This window comes from Neopelma chrysocephalum, unplaced genomic scaffold (assembly GCF_003984885.1).
Source record: "Neopelma chrysocephalum unplaced genomic scaffold, ASM398488v2 Primary Assembly neopelma1_82, whole genome shotgun sequence".
NCBI lineage: Eukaryota > Metazoa > Chordata > Aves > Passeriformes > Pipridae > Neopelma > Neopelma chrysocephalum.
The window spans coordinates 2,019,371-2,042,530 of record NW_020897744.1 but is presented as its reverse complement, the minus strand read 5'-3'; the positions used below and the strand labels follow the sequence as shown (position 1 = coordinate 2,042,530).

General features: G+C 58.9%; 2 protein-coding genes across 2 annotated transcripts in view; both read left to right on the top strand.

Moving 5' to 3' along the window:
* NEK8 (NIMA related kinase 8) overlaps positions 1-10,564 on the top strand; it is an 11,142-nt gene extending 578 nt beyond the window's left edge. Inside the window, exons 2-14 of the mRNA XM_027691209.1 lie at positions 788-1,040; positions 1,716-1,847; positions 2,032-2,240; positions 2,664-2,743; positions 3,264-3,445; positions 3,669-3,819; positions 4,919-4,995; positions 6,156-6,273; positions 6,565-6,715; positions 6,939-7,102; positions 7,324-7,482; positions 7,596-7,754; positions 9,400-10,564. Of these exons, the coding sequence (XP_027547010.1) occupies positions 788-1,040; positions 1,716-1,847; positions 2,032-2,240; positions 2,664-2,743; positions 3,264-3,445; positions 3,669-3,819; positions 4,919-4,995; positions 6,156-6,273; positions 6,565-6,715; positions 6,939-7,102; positions 7,324-7,482; positions 7,596-7,754; positions 9,400-9,428 (1,864 nt within the window). The 3' untranslated portion in view covers positions 9,429-10,564. The remainder of the gene's footprint in view (positions 1-787; positions 1,041-1,715; positions 1,848-2,031; positions 2,241-2,663; positions 2,744-3,263; positions 3,446-3,668; positions 3,820-4,918; positions 4,996-6,155; positions 6,274-6,564; positions 6,716-6,938; positions 7,103-7,323; positions 7,483-7,595; positions 7,755-9,399) is intronic.
* Positions 10,565-14,724: 4,160 nt separating this feature from the next.
* Positions 14,725-20,046, top strand: TRAF4 (TNF receptor associated factor 4). Its single transcript, XM_027691043.1, has 7 exons — positions 14,725-14,874; positions 17,646-17,697; positions 18,006-18,110; positions 18,186-18,347; positions 18,662-18,823; positions 18,898-19,053; positions 19,414-20,046. Exons 1-7 carry the CDS (start codon positions 14,732-14,734, stop codon positions 20,044-20,046), a joined length of 1,413 nt encoding a protein of 470 aa, XP_027546844.1. The 5' UTR covers positions 14,725-14,731.
* Positions 20,047-23,160: the final 3,114 nt, after the last annotated feature.

Here is a 23,160-nt window from a genome sequence, read left to right as displayed (position 1 = left end):
TCCTGGTGGACACCAGGTTGACAGTGAGCCAAGTGACCCAGCACTGGTAGAGGTTGCCCAGAGGTTGTGTAGTCCCCATTTTTGGAGATACTCAAAAGAGAGGTCCTGGTCCTGGACAACCAGCTGTCAGTGGCCCTGCTTGAGCAGGGGACTGGACCAGCAGCCTCCCAAGGTCCCTTCCAACCTCAGCCATTTTGTTAGCCTTACACCTGCTAATCATATCCAAAACAAGGACATTTCAAACACCTTTGTCCCTGATCAGCGTGCTACCATCTGCCTCTGGCTCAGGTTTCAGGTACATTTCCCTGTGTCAGCTCTGTTTGGTCCCGCAGCTCTGTGATTCCCAAGGAGATTTGCTGTGGAATTCCAGATGAAATCAACATTTGCATGTGGGTTTGTTAAAAGCTGTGTGTGAGCCCTGAATCTGGACCTCCCCTTCCCAACAGGGGCCTCTCTGTGCCACGTGGCCTCTTGGACTGCAAGAATTCTCCTCTGCAGAACAGGCTGATCTTGTTCTGCCATCAAGGTTTATGTCCTCCTCCAAGAGCTGTAATTTTAGTGTTTCTTTTCTTGCTGCTTTTGATAATGTGTCAACAGTAACTTCTCTCAGGCTGTTTCTTTGTCCCACCAGCTGTGCTGCCATTGTCCGGGAGCGTTGGAGGACACGCTGTGTGTCCCACCAGGATGTGTTTTTCCCGCATGCTTGGCTTGTTAGGATGCCATGGCTAAATCCCCCCTGGTTTTAGGCTGGGTTTGTGCTGCCCTGGGCAACCCCCCTTGCCCACAGCCCTTTGTTGTTCCTTGCAGGGGGCACACTGGCCGAGTTCATCCACAAACGCTGCAATTCCTTGCTGGATGAGGACACCATCCTGCACTTTTTCGTGCAGATCCTCCTGGCTCTGCACCACGTGCACACCAAGCAAATCCTGCACCGCGACCTGAAGACCCAGAACATCCTTCTGGACAAACACCGCATGATCGTCAAGATTGGAGACTTTGGCATCTCCAAAATCCTGAGCAGCAAGAGCAAAGCGTACACAGTGAGTGGCAGGGGAGCTACTTTATCCTGTGGCACCAGGCTGGAGACTCTGGGGGACTTGGCTCACAATAGTCTTTTGGCAGCACCTCTAAGCAATGCTGCTTTGTTCCTTGGAGTTTATACAGGCTGATGTCTTCACACCCAAGTTTGCTGTGGCTCTGGGGGCTGCAGGGAGGTGAGAAGGACCTGCCTGCCCAAAGCTGGGTGAGGATGGGGTGTCTGGGCCCACTGGTGAGGGCAGACACTGCTGTAACAGTGGTGGAGGTGGTGTCTGCAGGCTTGTCTGACGCATCCTTGGCAACTAAACTCCTGCCTGTGTGCTGACGTACTGCCTTGCCTTAATCTCCTCTCTCTGCTTGACATTTGAGTGTCTTTCCCCACCTGGGTTAATCTGACCAGATATTTGTATCATGCTCTGGGCTCTGATTCTCTCAAGTGAATAGAAGCAAAATTAGAGGCAATCACTGTATGTGTCACTGGAAAGGCAAATCTTTGTGTTTTTCACTGAGATTGTCAGGCAGCTGTTGATACCAGGGAACAAAAGCCCAGCTCCACGGAGCTTTGTGTGGTGGTGTTCCTGCCAGCTGGAGCACTGGGCTCTACACTGAGCCCTTCCTCTTTCCACCTCAGTGCCCCAGTTTCACACCATCACAGTAAACCTTTTTGTCTCTCCTAGGTGGTGGGAACTCCGTGCTACATCTCCCCAGAGCTCTGTGAAGGGAAGCCTTACAACCAGAAGAGTGACATCTGGGCTCTGGGCTGTGTGCTGTACGAGCTCGCCAGCCTCAAGAGGGCTTTCGAAGCCGCGGTAAGAGGCATGTGGTGTGTACAGTAGCACAGGGAGCCGTGGGCTCTCACAGAGGTGAAAATGTACACTGGGATCACTTCTCACTGAGCTGGGAAGTGTGAAGGCAGAGGGCAGTGCTGAGACCTCCTTCCTCGGCCTCGCCCCTGACTGCCCAGCCACTGTATGTCTCTTATTTTCTCTCTAGAACCTTCCTGCCTTAGTGCTGAAGATCATGAGTGGGACGTTTGCCCCAATATCAGACAGATACAGCCCTGACCTGCGCCAGCTCATCCTCAGCATGCTGAACCTGGATCCTTCCAAGCGGCCCCAGCTGAATGAGATCATGGCCCAGGCCATCTGCATCCGGCCCCTCCTGAACCTCTACACTGACGTGGGCAGTGTCAAAATGAGAAGGCAAGTGGCACTGCCGCCTTAGTGTCCCTTGGGAGGGACTGCCACAGCCCACTGCATGTCTGACCAGCTCACTGCCTCTGATACAAGCTCCAAAGAGAGTGTTTTCTCTGTCCCACAGCTCTCCTGTGCTGCCCAGTGTGCAGCTGCTGCTGGCTGAGCCTGGCCCAGGGGCTCAGGGCCAGGCAGGTGCCATGGCAGGTGTGGGCTTGTCATCGCAGTGACACTGAATAGAGAGTTGTGAGCACAGGGGGAAGCGAACTGGTGCCAACTCCCTTTTCTCAGGTGGTTTAACGCACCAACAAGGCAGTGCTGTGAGCTATTCAGCCGTGGCTTATGCTGTAGCTCTGCCCAGACCTGTGATCCAGGACTCTGCAGGACCTCTGGGGCTGAGCTGACATTAAAGGCTGGATTTTGGTTTGGCAGGCCTGAAAAGCCCTTGGCTTCAGTGCCAACAGTGACCCACAGCCGGACAGGGGGACGGGCAAGCAGTGCCAGACCGAGAGGTGAGTCCTGGCATGGTGTGTTCCATTCAGCTCCACTCAGAAGCTTTCCTTTGGATGGCGCAGGTCAGAGAGGCACTCAACTTCTAGAGAGAGGAATTTAAGAGATGTCACCTTCCCTGAGCCCTGGAGGAGCCCGTGGGCACCTCAGCTCTGGGGACCAAGCAGAGTTCTTTCTCCAGCTGCCTCTTCTAGGTTTGAACCCTGGAAATAAGTTCCTGCTGTTCCCAGCAAAAGCCTGGGAATCAGCCAGGGGTGCTGAGGGGGGATGTCCCAGTGCAGGGTGATGCAGCTGGCACTGGTAACAATTAGGCTAGAGCTGTGGTGCCATTTCCCTGAATTCTGGGATAAAATACATGGAGCTGTTCCCATGTTCCCTGGCTGGGAGCTCCCCTGCAGCCCCTTGGTGTGGCTCTGGCAGCTGGCAGGCAGCTTTGCTGGCACCCAGACTGGCTGCTGTCATCGCTTTTCCTGTGGGAGCAGAGTCAGGGATCCACATTAGTGATTTCTGTGTGACCCACAGGTGTCCGAGGTGGTTCAGCCAGGACAGGAATCCCACCTCCACTGTCATCCATCTACACGTGGGGCAGCGGGATCACCACCCCGCTCCGCCTGCCCATGCTGAACACCGAGGTGGTGCAGGTCTCTGCTGGCAGGACACAGAAGGCCGGGGTCACCAAATCAGGGCGGCTCATCCTGTGGGAGGTGAGTGACAGGGAACCTGGGGCAGGCAGTGGCTGTGGAGGCCTTGGATGTGTTATTTCTGAGGAGGAGACATTTCTGCCCTGGCACTGCCTTCTCCAGGACCACTGTCCCATCCAGGGTGTGGATAGCACTGCTAAGTCGGTGGGAAGAGGCTCGTCTGAGTTCCCCATCCCAGCTCTTGCTGCTCAGAGGTACAGCAGCTGACATGGCTTCTCTCCATCAGGCTCCTCCAATGGGGGCTGCTGGAGGCCCTTCTCTCCCAGGATCCACCGAGCAGCTCCAGCCTCAGTTTGTGTCCCGCTTTCTGGAAGGCCAGTCTGGAGTGACCATCAAACACGTGTCCTGCGGTGATCTCTTCACAGCCTGCCTCACAGGTGAGCTGCTGCCTCCTGCCTTCACCTTCCTGAGCCCCAGATCCCTCTGCAAAGCCAGCAGGGACTGCCTGGGGAGCCTGCTTAGAGAGGAACACAAGAGATGCACTGGGCTGGGGTGACATGGGGGCCTCTGTGGCCTCTCATGTAACAGCAGGTGGGGGTCAGAAATGGCAGGCATAATGCCACACTGGTCAATTCAGCCCCAAAGGTCTGTCTGGGGTGGGGAGGGCCACAAACAGTTAAACTTGATGATCCTAAGGGTCCTTTTCAACCTAAATGATTCAATGAAATTTCCTCTGTTTTTTGTTCTGGCTGCATTGGTGTCACCTGAAGCCAGAAGTGACCTGTACAGTGGGGACTGCAGTGTGAGGAGTGTGTGGGAAGTTCAGCCTTTCTGTCACATACTCTGTGAGCATAACACAGGCATAGGCAGCGACCAGCAAGGACTGGAGTTGCAGTGAAGAGTCAGCGTGAGCTGCTGCAGGGCTGGTCCTCCTCAAGCAACAAGAAGGCAGGGTCTGAAGCCCCCTCAGAGCAGGCCAGGAGGTGTTCTGGGTGGGAGGAGAGCACACACACCAGCCCAAGGCCGTGTTTGTGGAGCAAAGCTCTCCCAGTGGTCCTTTGGGAGCTCTGTTTGTTCTTCTGCTGGGGGTCAGGGCAGCAAACTACAGATATGCAACTGGCAAACACCGTGGGCATGTGTTTGTCCTACCTCTCCATGGCATTTCCTGCCACCCCTCTGCTGGGCAGCTGCTCAGGGAGTGCCTCTGTGACTTTAACACCTTGACAGATTGTGGGGTTCACAGCTCCTGCGTACACAGCTGCACTAGTGTTGTCTCAGCACTCTCTTATCACTGCTGTTTGTTTGTTGAGCTGTTGCAGCACAGAGAGGCTGCAGCTATCTGGAAGCTCCTGCTGCTCCCTAAAAGCTCACTGAAGGCTTGTGGCCCCTGCAGCAAGTCATGAGTCAGAGTGGGTCCGAGCAGAGCCGCTGTCCTGGGAGCCACGTCCTCTCGGCTGCATGCGTCTCTCAGGGCCTCACGTGTGCCCTGCAGGGCCTCACGTGTGCCACTGACACGACTTCTTTCTGCTGCTCCAGACAGGGGGATAATCATGACTTTTGGCAGCGGCAGCAATGGCTGTTTGGGGCACGGGAACTTCACGGATGTGAGCCAGGTTGGTGGTGAGGGTGCTGGGCCTGCTGCTCCCCCAGGGGAGAGGAGGGATTGTGACTTCTGTGCCACGTGAGCGGGGCTCATCCCAGATCCAGGGATGTACATCCCAGGCATGCTCTGGCATCCGACCCCCTCCCCCTCCTCTCCCTGTCACTGCGGGTTTTAAAAGACCCAACCTGCTTCTCTCTTTCTCTCCCCCCCTACACAATGATCCCTTTGAGCGTGGGGGAAGTCAAGAGCTGCCTTGTGGTTGCTGTTGGCAGGCTCCCAGCTTGGAGCCTGCCTCCAATCACACACCTGCCTGCTTCACTCTTGGCCTGCAGCTGCCAAGGTTCACTGAGAAAAGTTATTTTTCAAAAGAGCCAGTATTTAAAGAAGAGCTGTGTGTTTCCGATTGGCTCAGAGCACTGGAGCTGAGGGCTCATTGCTCCCTTCAAGCTTCTTCCTCGCCTGCCCTCGGATGTGGCAGCAGCCGATGGCTTCCAGCCGAGCCCGGGGACTGGTGCCATTTGTCACTGTGGTCAGCTGGCTCGTTTGTTCCTGCTCCGTCCGGAGCTGAGCTGCTCAGTGCTTATGGCTGGGGAGGGGAGACCGGTTGGAAGCAGCAGCCAGATCCCAACAAATGGTGCTTTTCACTTGAGGACGATAATGAGAATGAGGCTCACAGCGGTGAGGTGTCAGATCTAACAGCAGGTCACAGCAGGGGCTGGGTGAAATGTGGAGATCTTGGTCCCTCCACACCCTAATGAATCTGAGCCGTTAACTCACACCTCCTCTGCACAAGAGCCTTTGAGCCAACGCATCCTGCACCAAGCCCCTGCCTGCTCGGAGCGGGCGTTCACAGCCCCTGGCACTCCCCACATGGGCAGGGGGGCGAATCCCAACCCTTGCCGAACCTCTTCCCTCTCCAAACTCTCGTGCTGGCTGCTTTCTTCCGCCCCAGAGATGTTTGCGTTATCTTCTGTGCTGTGCGCACGTAGTCTCTAAACCCTTTGAAGACTGTTTGGAACAAAAAAAAAAATTTTCTCTGTTGTTTGTGTTGGATGAAAACTGGGATGCTGCCAGCTCTGTGTTGAGTCTGGGGGGGCCGGGTGGGAGGGATGGGAGCAACCGGGCAGGCTGGGAGGTCTCGGCTGACGGCTGCTGCTCTTCCCCTGCCAGCCCAAGATTGTGGAGGCCCTGCTGGGCTACGAGATGGTGCAGGTGGCCTGTGGTGCGTCTCACGTCCTGGCGGTTTCCAACGAACGGGAAGTGTTTGCCTGGGGCAGGGGGGATAATGGTAAGAGATGCCTGTTTGGCTAAACAGGGCTTGTGCTTTCCATTGCCTGTTCCTGCTCCCCTTGCTGGCCTTGCTTGTCCACAGTCCCCTCCAGATGTGCCAGGGTAGGTGGGTGTGGAAGAGTTGCAGCTGTTTCACCACATACCAGGGCCCCCATGCTTTGGGTTTTGCTGCTTTCTGGGTGCCAGGCTGGGCTCTTACAGCAGCTGAGCTGTGTCAATGCTGTTCTTTGTGGGGCTGTGCTGAGTTCGTGGTTCCATCAGCTGTTCCCTGCTCTGTTCCTCCTGCCAGGTCGGCTTGGGCTGGGTACACTGGAGTGCCACAACTCCCCCCAGCAGGTCACAGTCCCACCAGAGCATGAGGCTCAGAGGGTCATCTGTGGCATCGATTCCTCCATGGTCCTCACAGTGAAGAACCAGATTCTTGCTTGTGGGAGCAACAGGTATGAGGGGTTAGGGTCTGTGCTCCACATTTCACCTTCCTGGGCCTGTCCATCTGTCCTGCCTGGGAAGAGGGAGCAAGGGGCTCCAGAAGATGCTCCTGTGTGATCTTGCCCCCAGCATCATGCTGCTGCTGGTGTGGTTATGCCAGGTCAGGGTTTGTCTCCAGGGGGTCTGTGCCAGGCCGCATTCAGCCAGCTCTGAACTGAGCTTTTCCCTGTGCAGGTGTAACAAGCTGGGCCTAGACCGGATCAGTTCAGCAGAGGAGCCTTCCCCAGAGGACCAGGTGGAGGAGGCCACAGTGTTCATGTGTGCCCAGTCAGCCCCCTTGAACCAAGAGCCCGTTGTGTGCGCTGACATCGGTACAGCACATTCGGCTGCAGTCACAGGTGAGGGTGTGTGCCCAGATCCCTGAGAGGGGGGAGGACACCTGCATTTTCCCTGTCTTCCTCCTGCCTCCGCTTCCTGTGGCCAGAGGCCTCATGGAGGCTCAAGAGACACCCGATGCTGGAGCTCTGTGGAGCAGGATGCTCAGCATAGGAAACAGCAAAGAGAGGGCTTCAGTGCATCCCTGAGTGACACCCAGTTGTGTCTTTCCTCTCTGTTGTAGCCTCTGGCCACTGTTACACCTTTGGGAGCAACCAGCACGGGCAGCTGGGCACCAACTCCTGCCGCAACAGCCGCGTGCCCCACCTGGTTGTGGGGCTCCAGGCGATGAAGGTCACCGTGGTGGCTTGTGGGGATGCCTTCACTGTGGCCATCGGAGCAGGTGAGGCTGAAGCCCTGGTGTCCTGGGCTGCAGCAGGCCCTGGCTGTCCTCTGCCTGCAGTCCATGCTGTGGCCAAGGCAGGTGTGCAGCAGGGTGTATCTGTCCCTCTGCAGACGGCGAGGTGTGCACGTGGGGGAAAGGAGCCAGGGGACGCCTGGGCAGGAAGGACGAGGAAACGGGAGTGCCGAGGCCGGTGCAGCTGGAGGAGACACATCCATACCTGGTGACCTCCGTAGCCTGCTGCCACGGGAACACACTGCTGGCAGTAAAGCGTGAGTAAAGGCTTTGTTCCTGTGATTCCTGCCATGAGGGCCCAGCCAGACACAATGCTTTGTGATCAGAGATGTACCGAGTAACCCTGGCACATAAGCTCTGTGTTATTCTAGTCCCTCTCAAACTGCAGATGAATAGAAATAACTTCAAGCCCTTAAAAATACCCCTTCTGCTCTCCATCTCTGTGATGCTGCCACTCCCACTGGGCTAAGGGAGTAAAGGGATGGCAGAGGCTGTCTGGTGCACTCCCAGACAGGTGGGCTGGCCAAGCTGCAGCTGGTGGGGAGCTGGCGTGCCAGCGGTCCACTGAGTATCCAAAAAGAGCAGCTCTCTAATTGATGCTGCTGAAATAGAAGCTGAGATTTGAGGCGTCATTTTGGCTGCTGCTTTTCCATTGTGGTTTGGAAAAGATAGCAATGGTTTTGTGGTTCCTCTCTGCTTGGGCCAAAGGCAGCATCTTTGCGTGGTTAAAATGTGCCCGTGGCGTGACCTGCCCTTCCGTTGCCTGGATGTACAATGGGAGCCTGGCCCAGACTGCTGGAGGGGCCTTTCTTCCTCCTCTGCTGGGTTGATTATGGCCTCAGCCTGGGCTGAGGGATTCCAGTCCCAGCCCACTTCAAGGAGGCTAATTACAGCCCAGAGGGGAGGAGGCCCAGCTGACTGCCCCGGCACAGCGGAATCGGCCCTGGCTCCCATTCCTCCCCTGCGAGTGCCGAGCTCTCATGTGATGTGCTCTACCACGTGAAGGGGAGACGGAATGGCTGAGTCCCCAGGCTCAGGAACAAGTAGGGCATTTGTCATGGGAGTAAAAGGGTTTTGTCTCCACAGGAAGGCTGCAGGCTGCTCTCCCCTTCCGCTGCCAGAGTTACCCCACGCTCCATGGCAGCTGGTTTGTGGGCTCCCACCTGCAGCACTGTAAGAGCAGGGACTTATTGTGTAGCCCCGGTGCTGTCCCTCTGTCCAAAACCTCGTCCCTCCTGTCCCAGTACTGGAAGTGCAAACTCAGCAGTGTGAGGGCAGCAGCCTCGCCTGCCCCAGCATCCCTCAGCAACCAGCGTGCAAAAAGCAGCAAGAGCTCTGTAAAGAGCTGAGATCTGACTTTGGGCTTTCACACAGCTCAGTCTGCCTGGAAATTTCTCCGGAGAGAACACGAGATCCGTTGACACATGTGATGTCATTGCTGCTGTCAGCTCTGGCTGTGATCTGGCCCGGAGAGGGTGCTGGCACAGGCGAGCCGCGCTCCACCTTTGGGGCGGCCGTTCTGCACCGCTCGGCGGTTCCTCCCATGGGGCCAACACCGTTTTTGACTGGCTTGGGCTGCTGCCCACTTTATCATGAGCCACTGCTGCGCCCTTCTCTCAATCCCACTGCAAACACAGAATAACTGGGAGAAGCCAGGCGTGCTGGAGAGGAGGGCACAAGCCTCAAAAGACTGCGTTTCCTCCTGCTTGGGCTCTGTGTACTGGGTGTTGCCTCACTTGTGCCGCTACTGAGGCCTTGCAGTGGCTTCCTGGGATAGTGGGACAGGGATTGCAGTGTCCATCTGTTGGGTATCAGGCCTGTGTGGGGCAGGACACTGCTCCCTGTAGCTTCATTGAGGTGGGGCTCACAGCTAAATCTTGGTCTTTGCCCTTTGTGTTTCAGCTGCCGTGGAGGAGTCGCCTCCCCAGTGAGCGCGAGTTGAGAGGGGCCACATCCAGCCTTGTCGTACGCGTGCTGGGGCTCCCACAGCCACTGGCATGGCCTGGCCTCTCCCTGCTGCCTGCCTCGGACACACTCCAGGCTCCAGAGCTCCCCAGCTGCACTCCAAAGGCAGCAGTCTGGAAACAGGGAGCTCCTAACGATGGTTCCCACGGAACCGGAGCTGGTCTCACTTACTGAATCAACGAGGGTCACTGTGAACCTCCAGTGCCTGAGAGCTGCTGCCCTGCATGTGCCATGGGGTGGATGTCCCCAGAGCTTCAGTGCTGCCTTCAGGGGGTCATAGCACAACTCTTCCCCTCCCTGCTGGAAGTGCCTGTGTAGAAGGGTGAGGAGCACAGAGGTTGTTTTCCTCTGTGGAAGCAGTCTCTGATTACAAAGCCCAGGCTGACAGCTCTGTGTCTGGGAGAGCTGTCAGCCTTTGCACAGCAGTGTCTGGAGTCAGGGCCCCAGGCGCTGTGCTGGGTGACTAAATGCAAACCTCTTTGCTAATTAGAGAAGTCTGTCCTTTCCCATCCCCCCTTAAAACGTTTCACCCATTTGTTGAGTTGCTCAGCACACTCTCGGGGGTCCTGCCTGCTCGGCTGGATGAGCCCGGTGTGAGCAGCCTCTCTGTGTGGCACAGCCCTGCTCGCTCTCCCGAAATGCCACTTGGAGCTTTCCACTTACAGCCTCCCCTGCCCCAGGAGCTCGCTGGAGGATTCTTCAGCTGACATTTGTCCTCAGGCCCCTCAGTCCTGGTACTGACCAGCTTGCTGACTCCCAGCTGAGGAACAAAACACAGCGAGTGATTGTCAGTGCTTGAAGTTTTTTAACCCAGATCTTTCCAGGGAGATGATGAGTTTTCACCAGGGGTCCTTTCTGCGGGCAGGAGGGGCACATCCGTGTGTCATGGACAGGAGTCACATTTTTTATCTCCAGAAGGGTCGTTTCCTTTCCGGTTTTTTTTCCCTCCTCCTTTCTTTTTTCAACTTACGTCTGCCCTGGGCCATTTTTTGATGAGCTTCTGTCTCTGATCTGTCTGACATTGCAAATGCTCTTGCCTTTCACATCCATCTTTGTGCTGTTGCCAATCTGTTGTGTATAAAGTCGGTGCTTTCATAAGCTGGCTGAGATGAAATCTCTCTAATTATTTTTTGTGATTCTTTCCTGTTTTCAATGAGGGAAACCTCACTGGGCTCTGGTAAAAGCCAACCGATCCCTCTGTCATGTGAAAGGTAATGAATTTCTCCAGGTCTCCTGCTCTTTCTTCCCTCGCCTCCCAGGCTCCAGCTGGGGAAGGGAGCAGGTCCTGTCCGGCCGGGAGAGGCGTGTGCAGCCCTGGCTGCAGACGCAGCCTCCCTGTTTGGCTCCTGGCAGGGTGGGTGCATGGGTTTTTCCCTGCCGTTTTTGTTTCTTGTGGAGCTGCCTTTTCAGGTGGTTACACCCTGCTATCCCAGGAAGCTGACTGAAATTCAAAGGCTCTGCCAGTCCTTTGGCACTTTCCTTGTGCTGCAGGTTACAGGGATGGCTCCTGCAGCCCGGTGTCGACAGAGGGAAAGGTGTTCTCCCCTCCCAGACCAACCTGGGCACTGGGGTAATTACAGGGCTGGGTTAAATTGCCTCAAAGCCCCTCTGGGCCACTGCCTCTCCTCCCTGCGTTGAGCTGGCAGCAGCACCAGCTCCTACAGCAACAGATTTCTCTTGGCTGTGTTTAGCTGGGCTCTCATGGCTCCCCTCGCCCCACACCACATCCAAACACATCCCATAGGAAGGGACTGATGTTCCTGCTACAGCCTCTACAGGGCTGAGGGCTTGCTAGGACAGCAGTAGGCAGGACAGAGGTCTGATATCCTTTGTCTTGTCATTGATGCCACCAAAATGTCACTGTTTCAGGAGCCAGGCTCTTCCTGCTCCAGCTGGGCTGCCAAATCCAGGGGTGCAGCCCCCCTCTTCCCATCGATGTGCTGGTGTTAGGTGGGTTGTTTTATGGCTTAATGACGCCTTTGCACTGCAGTGCTGGGGCTGGAGGTGCCACCAGCTCAAATATCGGGACTCTTTACTCCAGGCAGGGGAAATCAGTGTGGACCAGTGTGCTTTGTGCCGGGCTGGGGGCTCAGCGAGGGCCGGAGCCCTCGGGATTTCACAGCCTGCGCTCCTTGCAGGAGTTCAGCTGTGAAGCCCAGCGAGATGATTTGAATAATTTAATACCGGGCTGTGACCAAGCCTGGCGAAAGGGTAAAGGAAACAAAGAGGCCCCCAGCCCCGAGCAACAAAAGCTCCTGAAACGACAAGCCGAGGCATGTCCGCACTGCCGGAGGCAGAGAGCAGCCTGGGCAAATAGGCCAGTTGCATTCCTCACGTCTGCCGCTTTGTTTCCCTGCAGAAGCTCCCGGTGAAATCTGCAGGTCTCAGGGCTTCTCCCTTTATCCTTGTTTTGTTCCCGTGTTCTGCGGAGCTGGTGGTGGATCAGCCGTGTCCCTGTGGCTCTTCCTGCTAAGGAAGGCAGAGCCAGAGGGGAGCGAGAAGGGGAGGTGGTGTGGGATGAGGCTGCCTGTCCCCTCTTATGCATCCTGGTGCGGGTCCCCTCTGGCCATTGTCACCCAGGGAAAAGCTGTCCCCGTTCCCAGTAAGATCCTGCTGACCTGGGGGTGTTGCTGTCAGCAGGAAACAGCACAAACCGCCTGCTGATCCCGGAGCTGATTTGTTTTGATTCCAGCACCTCTGTCGAGGTCATATCCTCATTCCCACGAGGCTTGGCAGAATTGGCAGAAGGTGCGGCTGCCGTCCGTCTGTCCAGCCGCCTCACTCCCTTACTCCCCGCCCTCCCTGGGCACAAGGCCCCAGAAGCAGGGAGAGGACTCTCTCCACTCCTTTCCCTGGGGCGAAACGCTCCACCTTAACTTCTTTAGAAGCCAGAGCGTCAGTTTTCTGTCCCTCCAGTTTAAGTTAAATACAAGGAGGAGGGATGGAGCAGGAGTGCAGGCCAGGGAGAGGCTGGGGAAGGAGGACAAGAGGCCTCTCCAAGCCCAGATGGGTTCAAGGAGTGACCCATCATAGGGGACAGGGAACATATCGCCTCCACAAAGGGAATTGCCCCGAGTGTCGCCTTTGTGTGAGACAAACGCCTGGCTGTGATGCTGAGTGCGGGGAGGGCTTTCCTTAGGGAGAGGGGAAAAGGAGGGATCTTTGTTTGCAGGGTCTGACACCTCCCAGCCGCCCTGCCAGCACAGCCAACACCTTCTGATGGCTTTGTCAGCTCCTGGCTAATTAGCAGAGATGCTCTTCAGTGAGGTTAGGGAAGAATAATTTTAAAAACATCAAAGAGAAGCAGTAAATAATGATAAAAGTCGGCTGTTTCATGCCTGTCATCGGAGGCACAGGCTGTCTAAGCTTACAGGACTGATGTGTCCTGTCTTTGGTGGTGGAAACACCAGGAGTCCCATCACCCCCCCGGGGATGCCAAAGGCCTTGTCCTTTTGGCCTGAACCTTGTCTCATAACTGTGTCCAGGGACAGTTTTCAGTCAGGACCAGGTCACAGTATGTCAGGGACAGTGTCTGGGATAGTGCCTATCTCTTGTTGGAGGCAGTCTGGCTCCAGGGCACGCTGGCACGTAGTGGCAGAACCAGCTGGACCATGTGGCTGCTGGTAGATCCTGCCCTTGGGGGGTCACAGCCCTGAGCAAACCTGGCTGGGGAGCACCTCAACCCCAGCTCGAGGTACCTGCTGCACCCCACTGCTCTCTGTACAGTTGCCCACCGTCACTTGTTTTTACATGTTGGGTTTCCAGGCTCGCTGGGAGCTGGTTAAAGTTTAGCTCAGTGCTCTCCACCATCCAAGCAGGCTGCCAGCTACTCACCTCCCTCAGAAAACCCCCTGCCACGACTGTTCATGCTCAGTGTACACCAGCACAAGCTTCCCTGATATTTGGGAGCTAAAACCCCGTTGCAGCTCAGCCTGTGGCAGGACAACCTGCCACCCCTCAGGGTAACCACAGAAATCAGCCCCCCATCCCCTCCTTGGCAGCTCTGGCAGCAAGCAGGCGGGCTGCCTGCTTCCCCTCGGGCTGCTGGAGGGTTTTATTTTAAGCAGAGCCTCTCAGGGAGAAGGGTAACGTGAGCTCCTTGAGTGACAAGTGATAGAGCTCGAGTTGCTCAGCGTGTCCCCCAGGAATCCCTCTCCTCTGCCATTTGCTAATTGAAAACTGCTAACATTTGGGTCTGGAGCAACTGCTGCCCTTAATGGGAAGCTGGCTGGAGCGAGCGTTGGTGGGACTAACACATGCTCACAGCCTGTCATCTGCTCAGCTCCATCTCTTGGGAAAGGGGCAAATACTCCCATATGCTGCTCTGATTTCTGAAAGGTGACGAGGGGGCTGGAGCCAGACAGATTTGCTTTTATTCTCCCTCCTCCAGGCTCTTGCTCAGTTACAAACCGTGGCTGGAGGGTTGCTCATGGCTGCAGCCTGGGGCATGAGCTCCCAGCAAGACAAAGCCACAGGAGCTTGTGTGTCCCCCCGTTCCTGTAGAGTGGGGGGCTCAGGGCAGCCCCTCCATGTCCTGCTGTGGGTGATGGCTGGATACAAGTAGCCCTCTGTGGCAGGAGTGTGTCTGGGAGCTGTATCTCACCTCCAGCCTTGCTCAGGGGCACAACTGTGGCCCCGGGCTGCCTGCAGGAGTGTGAAACCCCTGGGGCACCCCCGAGTAAAGAAAGAGACACAGGGTTAGTGAGGACAGCACGGTGTGTGCTCCAGGAGCCCAGCTCTGGGCCAGGGGAGGCTGCAGTGATGGGGGGGCTCTGCAAGTTGTGCACAAGCCCCCAGGGTGGCCCTGTGCGATGTGATGTTGATGCTCCCCACCCTCCTGGGGTGGCTGTCCCCAGTGCAGTGGGTCGCAGGTCCTTGAGATGACTGTTCCCAACGTGGTGAGTACCAAACCCCCCGGGGGGGGCTGTGCCCGGTGAGGTGCTCCCCAAGGTGGCTGTCCCCAGCGTGACGGTCCCCAAGCCCCTTGAAGGGGCTGCCCCCGATATGACGCTCCCCTAGTCCTTGTCTGTCCCCGGTGTGATGCTCCCCGAGCCCTCGGGGTGCCAGGACCGCTCCATCCCCCCCGTTGCGGCGGGGAGGCGGGGCGCGGGCGGGAGGCGGTGGCGGTGCCGTCCCCCGGCCCGGGGCGCAGGGGCGGGCTCAGGCCGATCCCACCGCCCCGTCCGGCCCCGTCCGGCCCCCGGGCGGAGCCGGGCGCGGAGCGCGGAGCCGAGCGGGCGCGGGGCGGCGGCGGGCGCGGGGCGGCGGGATGCCGGGCTACGACTACAAGCTGCTGGAGCGGCCGCGGCGGCGGGTGCTGTGCCCGCTCTGCGGAAAGCCCATGCGGGAGCCCGTCCGCGTCTCCACCTGCGGCCACCGCTTCTGCGACACCTGCCTGCAGGAGTTCCTCAGGTGAGACCCCGCAGCACGGCACGGACGACCCGACCTGACGTCGCGCCGCGCACCCCTTCCCACCGTGGGGCACCCCGGCCGCCCATCCCCGCACCGCCGGATGCGGGGTCCCGCACCCCGGGGGGGAACGGGTGCTTTCCCGCCCCCCCCCATTCGCCGCCAGCCCCGGGTGTGCGGTGCCCGCGAGTGCGGGGTGCTCCAAAGAGGGGTGCGAGGGGCCCCGGCGGGGCTGGAGTGCGGGGAGCACGGGGGTGCGGATGTCCCGGGCCTGGGAGGGGATGCGGGTGCCCCGGGGAGGGGTGTCCCGGGCCAAGGAACGGCTGCGGCGCGCCCCGGAAAAAGGTGCGAGGTGCTCGGGGGTGCGTGGTGCCCCGAGAAAGGTGCGGAGCGCCCCAAGATGCCCCGGGCCGGGGAAAGGTGCGGGTTGAGTGGTGGTGCCCCGGGCCAGGGAGGGGGTGCGGGGCGCACCCAGGCTGTGACAGCCGCCCGCGGGGTGCAGCGGCCCGTGGCCCCTTTCGGTGAGGAGGAGGAGGAGGAAGAAGAGGGCCCGGTGAAGCCCGGAGCGGCGAGTTTCGAGATTCGAGCTTAACCCCTTCCTGCCCCGGCCCCGCCGGAGGAAACGACCGGTGGGGGGGGTGTGTGTGTGTTGGGGGGTCCGGCGCGGGGGAGCCCGACCCGGCCGTGTGCGCTCGCTGGGAGCGAGGAGCCGGGGCCTCTTCCCACCCGCGCTGTTTGGGACCCCTGGTACCGGTACCGGCAGCCCGGGGGCACATGCGAGGCCGGTGCTGCCCCGGTTCGGGGCCGCCGCACTCGGTGCGGTGCCGGGGGTCCCCCGGGGCTCGGCGAGGGGATGCTCGTGCTCCCCCGGGGCCATAACCACCCTCACTCTGGGCCCCGGTTTCCGCTGCCGCCTCCGGCTGCACCTTTCCTCGCCGGGGCGACCTTCGCCCGGGACGGCCCCCGGGAGCCACCGACACCGTGGCCAGTTTCTACGAAACCGGGCGTTCCCCGGGGCACGTGTCAGAACGCATCTGCTCCCTGCCCCCCCCTCCGCACCCCTTCCGCCGGCACCTCCGTTCTACCGGGACAGCGAGACACAGGGGTCCCCCCACCGAGCACACCCCGTTTTCACCGGATCAGGTTTGGGCATCTCTTGGGCTGACCCGTCCAGCCCGACTGCGGTGCCGGGAGGGGGGTGCCGGGGGGTTCTGGGGTTCCCTACCCTGTCACCTCGCTGTGCCCCAACACGCCGTGAAGGTCAGAGGCAAGGACGGTCCTCCTGGGTGCTGCCTCAGCACATTCCCTGCCCGGCCAAGCATGAGGAATGGGGAGGCTTTGTCGGGGATTAGGCGCTGGCTTCAGGTCATTGTCCCACTTCCCCCCCTAGCCCCAGCACCCCAACACCATGCACAGGGTGCAGACAGGACTGACTACCCCGGAAAGGTGTGATGCCAGCTCCAAGGCAGTGCCAGCCGCTGGGCAATGCCACCCACGGGTTCCCTGGAAAGGGCTGGGTGCCCGGCCCTGTCCTAGGGCACCTTATCTCGGTGGATGCCTGATGACTCCCACGGAACCACCTGCAGTAAACAGAGCAGACACGTGGCATGGCTGAATGCAGCCATGCCCTGCATGAATCACACCCCGCGGCATTGAGCTGGGGCTCCTGGGGGTCACTTGCACCCCCAACACAAGGCTGGTGGCCACAGGGGACATGACAGTGCCCTGCCCAGGCCATCCCAGGCCAGCGCGTGCCAGGCAGCACCGCTGGCTCCGTCCCGAGGTCTCGCATCCGCTTGGCAGCCCCGGTCGAGGCCACGCCGACGCCTGCCAAGGGCACTCGGTCATTAGACGGGCAGGAGCTGTGCAGGCAAGGCAACCTCATCCAGGGACACCAGAGCCACAGGGTCCCTCTGTGTCCCTGCTGCATGTCCCTGTAGGCAGCACCTGTGGTCTCCCACCCCAGTGTCCATCAGGGATGGCATGTGGACACCCTCACCTGTTCCCAGGCATGGTGTTGTGGGGACCAGAGGTGATGGTGGCTCCTGGTGAGCGGTGTCACGGGCCGGGCTGCCTGTTTGGCTCCATCCCCATCTCCACCTCCCGCTGTGACTCCGCAGCTCAGGGCTGAGCAGGGCCCTTCCCAGCTGAGGGACAGCCTTCTGGAGGAGCACCCCATCCTGGGGGCCCAGCATGATGGGGACCCCTCCGGGGTGGCTGCCTGTCCCTGTCCTGGCTCATCATGATGGCTGATGGGGCCGTTTCCTGTGGAGCAGGAGCCCCAGGGCCACACATCCGGGCTGCACATCTGGTGCCCAGCTGTTGCCCTCCCCCACCTCCCCTGGGCCCCAGCACCTGGGGCTGCGGGAGCCCCGTCCCCTGCCGGCCCCATCCTGGCCAGCCGCAGGCACCCTCCTTAATCCCAGGGGCCAGGGCAGGCGAGGGGCTGCCGGGGCTCCAGATGGTGCCACGCTGCTCGCGGCGGCTGGCCCAGGCCCCTGGGGACGGGGGCCGCCGCACCCGGCCGGGGGGGCGGGGGTTGCCTGGGGGGGGTGTCTGGCCATAGCATTTCCCAGCTCAGACAGATGGAGCGGGATTAGAGCTGCGGCTCCCCCAGGGTCGCGGCTGGATTTGGTACAGGGTGAGCGCTCGGCGGTGGAGGGACAGCGCCAATGTCCTGGGATGGGATGGCAGGGACCCGATGGAACATCGTGGCTGTGCCACTGGTGCTGTTCCCCATCCCCGAGTGATCCTGACCCCTCTGTGTCTTGCAGCGAAGGTGTCTTCAAGTGTCCGGAGGACCAGCTGCCCCTGGACTACGCCAAGGTGAGCCTGACACAGGGATGGGTACCTCCCTCCAAGGGGACATCCCCGCCAAGGCGCCGTCCCCAGGCTCTACACAGCGCCTGGCACAGCCATGCCGGGCTGGCACAGGCACTCAGGCGGAAGCAAGAGCCCTTTGTGCCGCGGGCCCGGGGAGCGGAAACCCGCTCCTGACAAAGGGTGCTTGTTGCTGTGCCAGTGGGGGATCCGGCCCCGGGCAGAGTGCCCACGGCTCCCAGCCAGGCTGTGCTGGGGGTCTGTGCGCCCACAGCCTGGTGTAGGAAGCTCAAGTCCCTGTGTTGCCCCCCCAGATCTACCCCGACCCGGAGCTGGAGGCGCAGGTGCTGAGCCTGGCCATCCGCTGCATCCACAGCGAGGAGGGCTGCCGCTGGAGCGGGCTCATCAAGCACCTCCAGGTAGGATCCGGCAGGATGGGGTGAGGGTCGAGGTTCTGCCCCATGGCCCTCCTTCACCATCCCTGTGCCCCGCAGGCCCATCTCAGCACCTGTGGCTTCAATGTGATCCCCTGCCCCAACCGGTGCAGCGCCAAACTGAGCCGCCGTGACCTGCCCGAGCACGTCCAGCACGGCTGCCCCAAGCGCCGGGTCAAGTGCGAGTTCTGTGCCAGTGACTTCACTGGGGAGGCCTTCGAGGTGGGCAATGGGGGGGCACCATGCAGGGGGGGACACTATGGGAGACACAGCCACAGGGTTGGCCTGGCAGGAACACTGTGGGAAGCGCAGCCTGGCCATGGGGGACACAGCCTCGTGAGGGACACCATGGAGGATACAACCTGGGCATGGGGACAGAGCCTTCATGGGGGGCACGAGTGTAACAGCCTTGTGGGGACATGGACAGGTGGGCTGGTCCCTGTGCCCCTGGCCATGGGGGCACCGCGTGGCCCCATCCCTGGCAGGGCTGGCTGGTGAGGGCAGACAGAGGGTGACGATGCTGTCACGGTCCCCAGGGCCACCAGGGCACGTGTCCCCAGGAGAGTGTGTACTGCGAGAACAAGTGTGGGGCCCGCATGATGCGGCGCCTGCTGTCCCAGCACGCCCTGGCCGAGTGCCCCAAGCGCACCCAGCCCTGCGCCTACTGCGCCAAGGAGTTCGTCTTCGACACCATCCAGGTGAGATGGGGCCGATGGGGACCCCTCACCCCACTGGCTCCCAGCCCTGGCTGACAGCCACTCTGCCTCCCTAGAACCACCAGTACCAGTGTCCCCGGTACCCCGTGCCATGCCCCAACCAGTGTGGGACACCCAGCATCCCCCGGGAGGACGTGCCCACCCACCTCAAGGAGAGCTGCAACACTGCCATGCTGCTGTGCCCCTTCAAGGAGGCTGGCTGCAAGCACCGGGTGAGTGTGTCCCTGTGACCAACCTGCCCTGGCATCCTTCAGCATGGGGTGTCGTTCCCTACTATGTTGTGCCTGTGCTCCACAACATCCCCACACCACTCCTGCCCTATCTGTCCCATCCCCTGAGCTGGTTCTCTTCTGTCCCATCCATGTGGCTCCATGGTGTCCCCATCCTTGTCCTGCCTCACCCCGTGTCACTTTGCCACCCAAGTGTCCCCATGCCATCCCAACCAGGTGTCCCTGAGCCACCCCTGTGTCCCTACGAATTCCTGCTCCAGCACCCCCATCTCCATGGCTCCCTTCCCTCCTGTCTCATGCCATGTCCCCATGTCCCTGCTGACAATCCCGCTGTCCCCACAGTGCCCCAAGCTGGCCATGGGTCGGCACCTGGAGGAGAGCACCAAGGCACACCTGGGCATGGTGTGTGCCCTGGTGAGCCGGCAGCGGCAGGAGATCCTGGAGCTGCGGCACGACTTGGAGGAGCTGTCAGTGAGCAGCGACGGGACCCTCATCTGGAAGATCGCCGACTACGCCCGCAAGCTGCAGGAGGCCAAAGCCCGCAGCAACTACGAGTTCTTCAGCCCCCCCTTCTACACCCACAAGTACGGCTACAAGCTCCAGGTCTCGGCTTTCCTCAACGGCAACGGGAGCGGGGAGAGCAGCCACCTCTCCGTCTACATCCGTGTGCTGCCGGGCGAGTACGACAACCTGCTGGAGTGGCCCTTCTCCTACCGCGTCACCTTCTCCCTGCTGGACCAGAGCGACCCCTCGCTCTCCAAGCCCCAGCACATCACCGAGACCTTCCATCCTGATCCCAACTGGAAAAACTTCCAGAAGCCGGGAGCCTCGCGCAGCTCCCTGGACGAGAGCACCCTGGGCTTCGGCTACCCCAAGTTCATCTCCCACGAGGACATCAGGAAACGGAACTACGTGCGGGATAACGCCATCTTCATCAAAGCCTCGGTGGAGATCCCCCAGAAGATCCTGGCCTGAGCCCCTGAGGGGGGACAGGATGTGAGTGGGGCACCCACTCAGGGGTGCCCCAAGTGGTGCTGAGCCCTTGCCCGCAGTCGGTGCTCCCGGCTTGGGGACACTGCTGTGGCGCAGTGGTGGCTCTCAGGATAGGCAGGGATGGGGCTGCTCCCACGTCCCTCCTGGGGCTGGGACGCTCTGGCAGCCCCAGCTGCCCCCTGGGGCAGCCCCTTCTCAGGTGCCCGGGGGTGCCGGGGGGCTGGGCCCCCCAAGCCTCTCACTGGGGCACCCAGCAGCCCCCACCAGCCTCACTGGGGACCCCTCAGGACCCCACTGCCCAGAGCCATATTTTGTAAGCTGGTGCTCCCCAGGTTGTTATTTATTTCCCCGAGCTGGGGCCGTTGCCCCCTTCCCACCTCTTTTTTTTTCAATAAAGTTTTCTTGTATTTATTACGGCCGCCTGAACCTCCTTCCTCTGCCTGCCAGGATCGGGATGGCAGGACCCCCATCCCCAGCACCGGGGTGCTCCTGGTGCAGCCGTGGGTGCAGGGGACGGAGAGCAGGGACTGGGCTGGGGGGCACAGAGGGAGGTAATCCCTGACCCACATCCCGGCAGCAGACGGGCTCAGATGGAGCCGGTTAATTCGGTAATCACCATCAGCTGGGATGTGCCGGGGGTGGGTGGGGTCTCCAGCCCCGGGGTGCTGTTTACCTGCAGAGCCCACTCCCCCTCCCAGCACCACCAGCCCCTCGTTAGCTCTGGGGCAATTAAAGCCCCTGGAAAGGCCAGGATCCCCAGCAGGGTGGGCGGGCGATGGGTGGGGGCACTAGGGTAGGCCTGGGGGGGTCTGGCTGGATCGTGGCCCAGGTGCATGTCTCTGACCCCCCCAAATCACCCCGGCAGCAATGGGGGGTCGCTGTCTCTGCAGGATAATCCCACAATTGCATTAGTGCAGCCCTGGCTTAACACAATTAGCCCCTAATTAGCTGCACCCCGCGGCCCTGGCTGGGCTGAGGGGGCAGCATTGACGGGTGTCCCCACACACCGTTATCCCCTCGGGAATGTCCCCTGGGCAGGTCCCAGCGCAGTGTGACCCTGGGGAACTGGGCAATACCCCTGCCCATGCTGGTACCCAGTACCAGCCTGTACTGGTGCCCAGTTCTTGCTCATAGTGGTGCCCAGTATGAACCCACATCACTGCCCAGTGTCAGTCCATAATGATGGGCAGTTCTTACCCATACTGGTGCCCAAACTGGTGCCTCTAATCAGCCTGTATTGGTGCTCAGTGCCAGCCCAAACTGGTGCCCAGTGCCAACCCCTAATGATGGACAGTTCTCTCATAATGGTGCCGAAACTGGTGCCCAGTATCAGCCTGTACTGGTGCCCAGTGCCTGCCCATATGGATGTCTGGTGCCAGCTCAAACTGATGGCCCATGCCAGCCCGTACTGGTGACCCATGCTAGCCTGTATTGGTGCCCAGTGCCAGACCAAACTGGTGACTATTGCCAGTCCATCGCCAGCCCATTCTGGTGCCCAGTATCAGCTGGTAGTGGTGCCCAGTGCCATCCCTATATCAGTGTCCACTACTGGGCATCAGCCCGAACTGGTGCTCAATGCCAGCCCTTTCTGGTGCCCAGTATCAGCCCACATTGGTGCCCACTGCCAGCCCAAACTGGTGCCCAGTATCAGACTGCACTGGTGCCCAGTGCCATCTCTATGTTACTGCCCAGTGCCAACCCAAACTGGTGCCCAGTGCCAGCCTATCCCTGTGTCCAGTTCCAGCCCGTCCTGGTGCCCAGTATCAGCCCATACTGGTGCCCAGTTCCAGTCCGTCCCGGTGCCCAGTTCCAGCCTGTCTTGGTGCCCAGTTCCAGCCCGTCTTGGTGCCTAGTATCAGCCTATAGTGGTGCCCAGTTCCAGCCCGTCCCGGTGCCCCGTGCTCGGCTCGGTGGCTCCGCCGCGCGGTGAGTGCAGGAGCCGCTCCGGTACCGGAGGTTGCACCGCGGGGACTGAGCCATGAGCGAGGGGAAGGGAAGGGGAGGGGAGCATCGGTATGACACAGAGATTTATAGTCTTATAATGTATATTAATCATATACATTTTCTTCTTATGTATTTTATGCTTATATTTTATTTCATAGTTAACATATACATTTGATATATAATACGTTTAAAATATTTTAAAATTTTAATACTTTATGTATTATATTGTATAATACCATGTTAATATATTATATTAACATTATATAATAAATTACATATAACTATATAATTACAATGGCATTATAGAATATTTCAGCATTTATTATATAACTTTTATATTATATAAATTTAATATTATATAACTTTTATATTATGTAAATTTTATTTTTATCTATTTACATATATTTTACATTTATTATGCATTTTATTCATCTTTGATACCTATTCATAAATTTTATTCTTTTATTTTATATTTCTATTTTTATATTTTGTATTTATTACGTTTATTTTATTTATATATTTTTATTTGTGCATTTATATATATATACATAGCCACATGTGCACACACAGACTACAGGGTCTGTCCTGTCCCTCCTGCCAGGCCACATGCAGGGTACTGGCAGCCCCTTGTGTCACACCATTTACCTTAAAATAAATAAAATAAAATCAAAATCCATGTATTATTTAGGAACTAAAAGTTCCATCTGCCATGGGAAGCAATGCTGGAGGAAGCCTGGGCAGCAGCTCCTGGATTAGCTCAGGGAAAGCCCTGTGCCAGGAAGCCAAGGAGGACAAAACCAAACCCAGGAGCTTGGGGCTGGCCCCATCCCCACCTCATGGACCTACTTCCAACCCTCCGCTTTTTTTGGGGGGTTGATTTTTCCCTTTTCCTTCCATCTCCAGCCATAACTGTGGGATTTGCCGTTGGGTGCCGCTCTGGCAGCGCTGGCACAGACACTGGTGGGCACCGCACTCCAGCTCCATGTACCTGGGCACGTCTGGAAATGTCAGCCGGATCTTCGAGCACCTCTTAACCTTCACGTGTTCCCAGGGAATGGGGGAGCGAATCCCCATCAAAGCCTGGGCTGCAGAGCAGGAGGAGGAGATGCTCTTAATGCTCAAGGAGGAGAGGAAGACAAATTGATTTGCTAC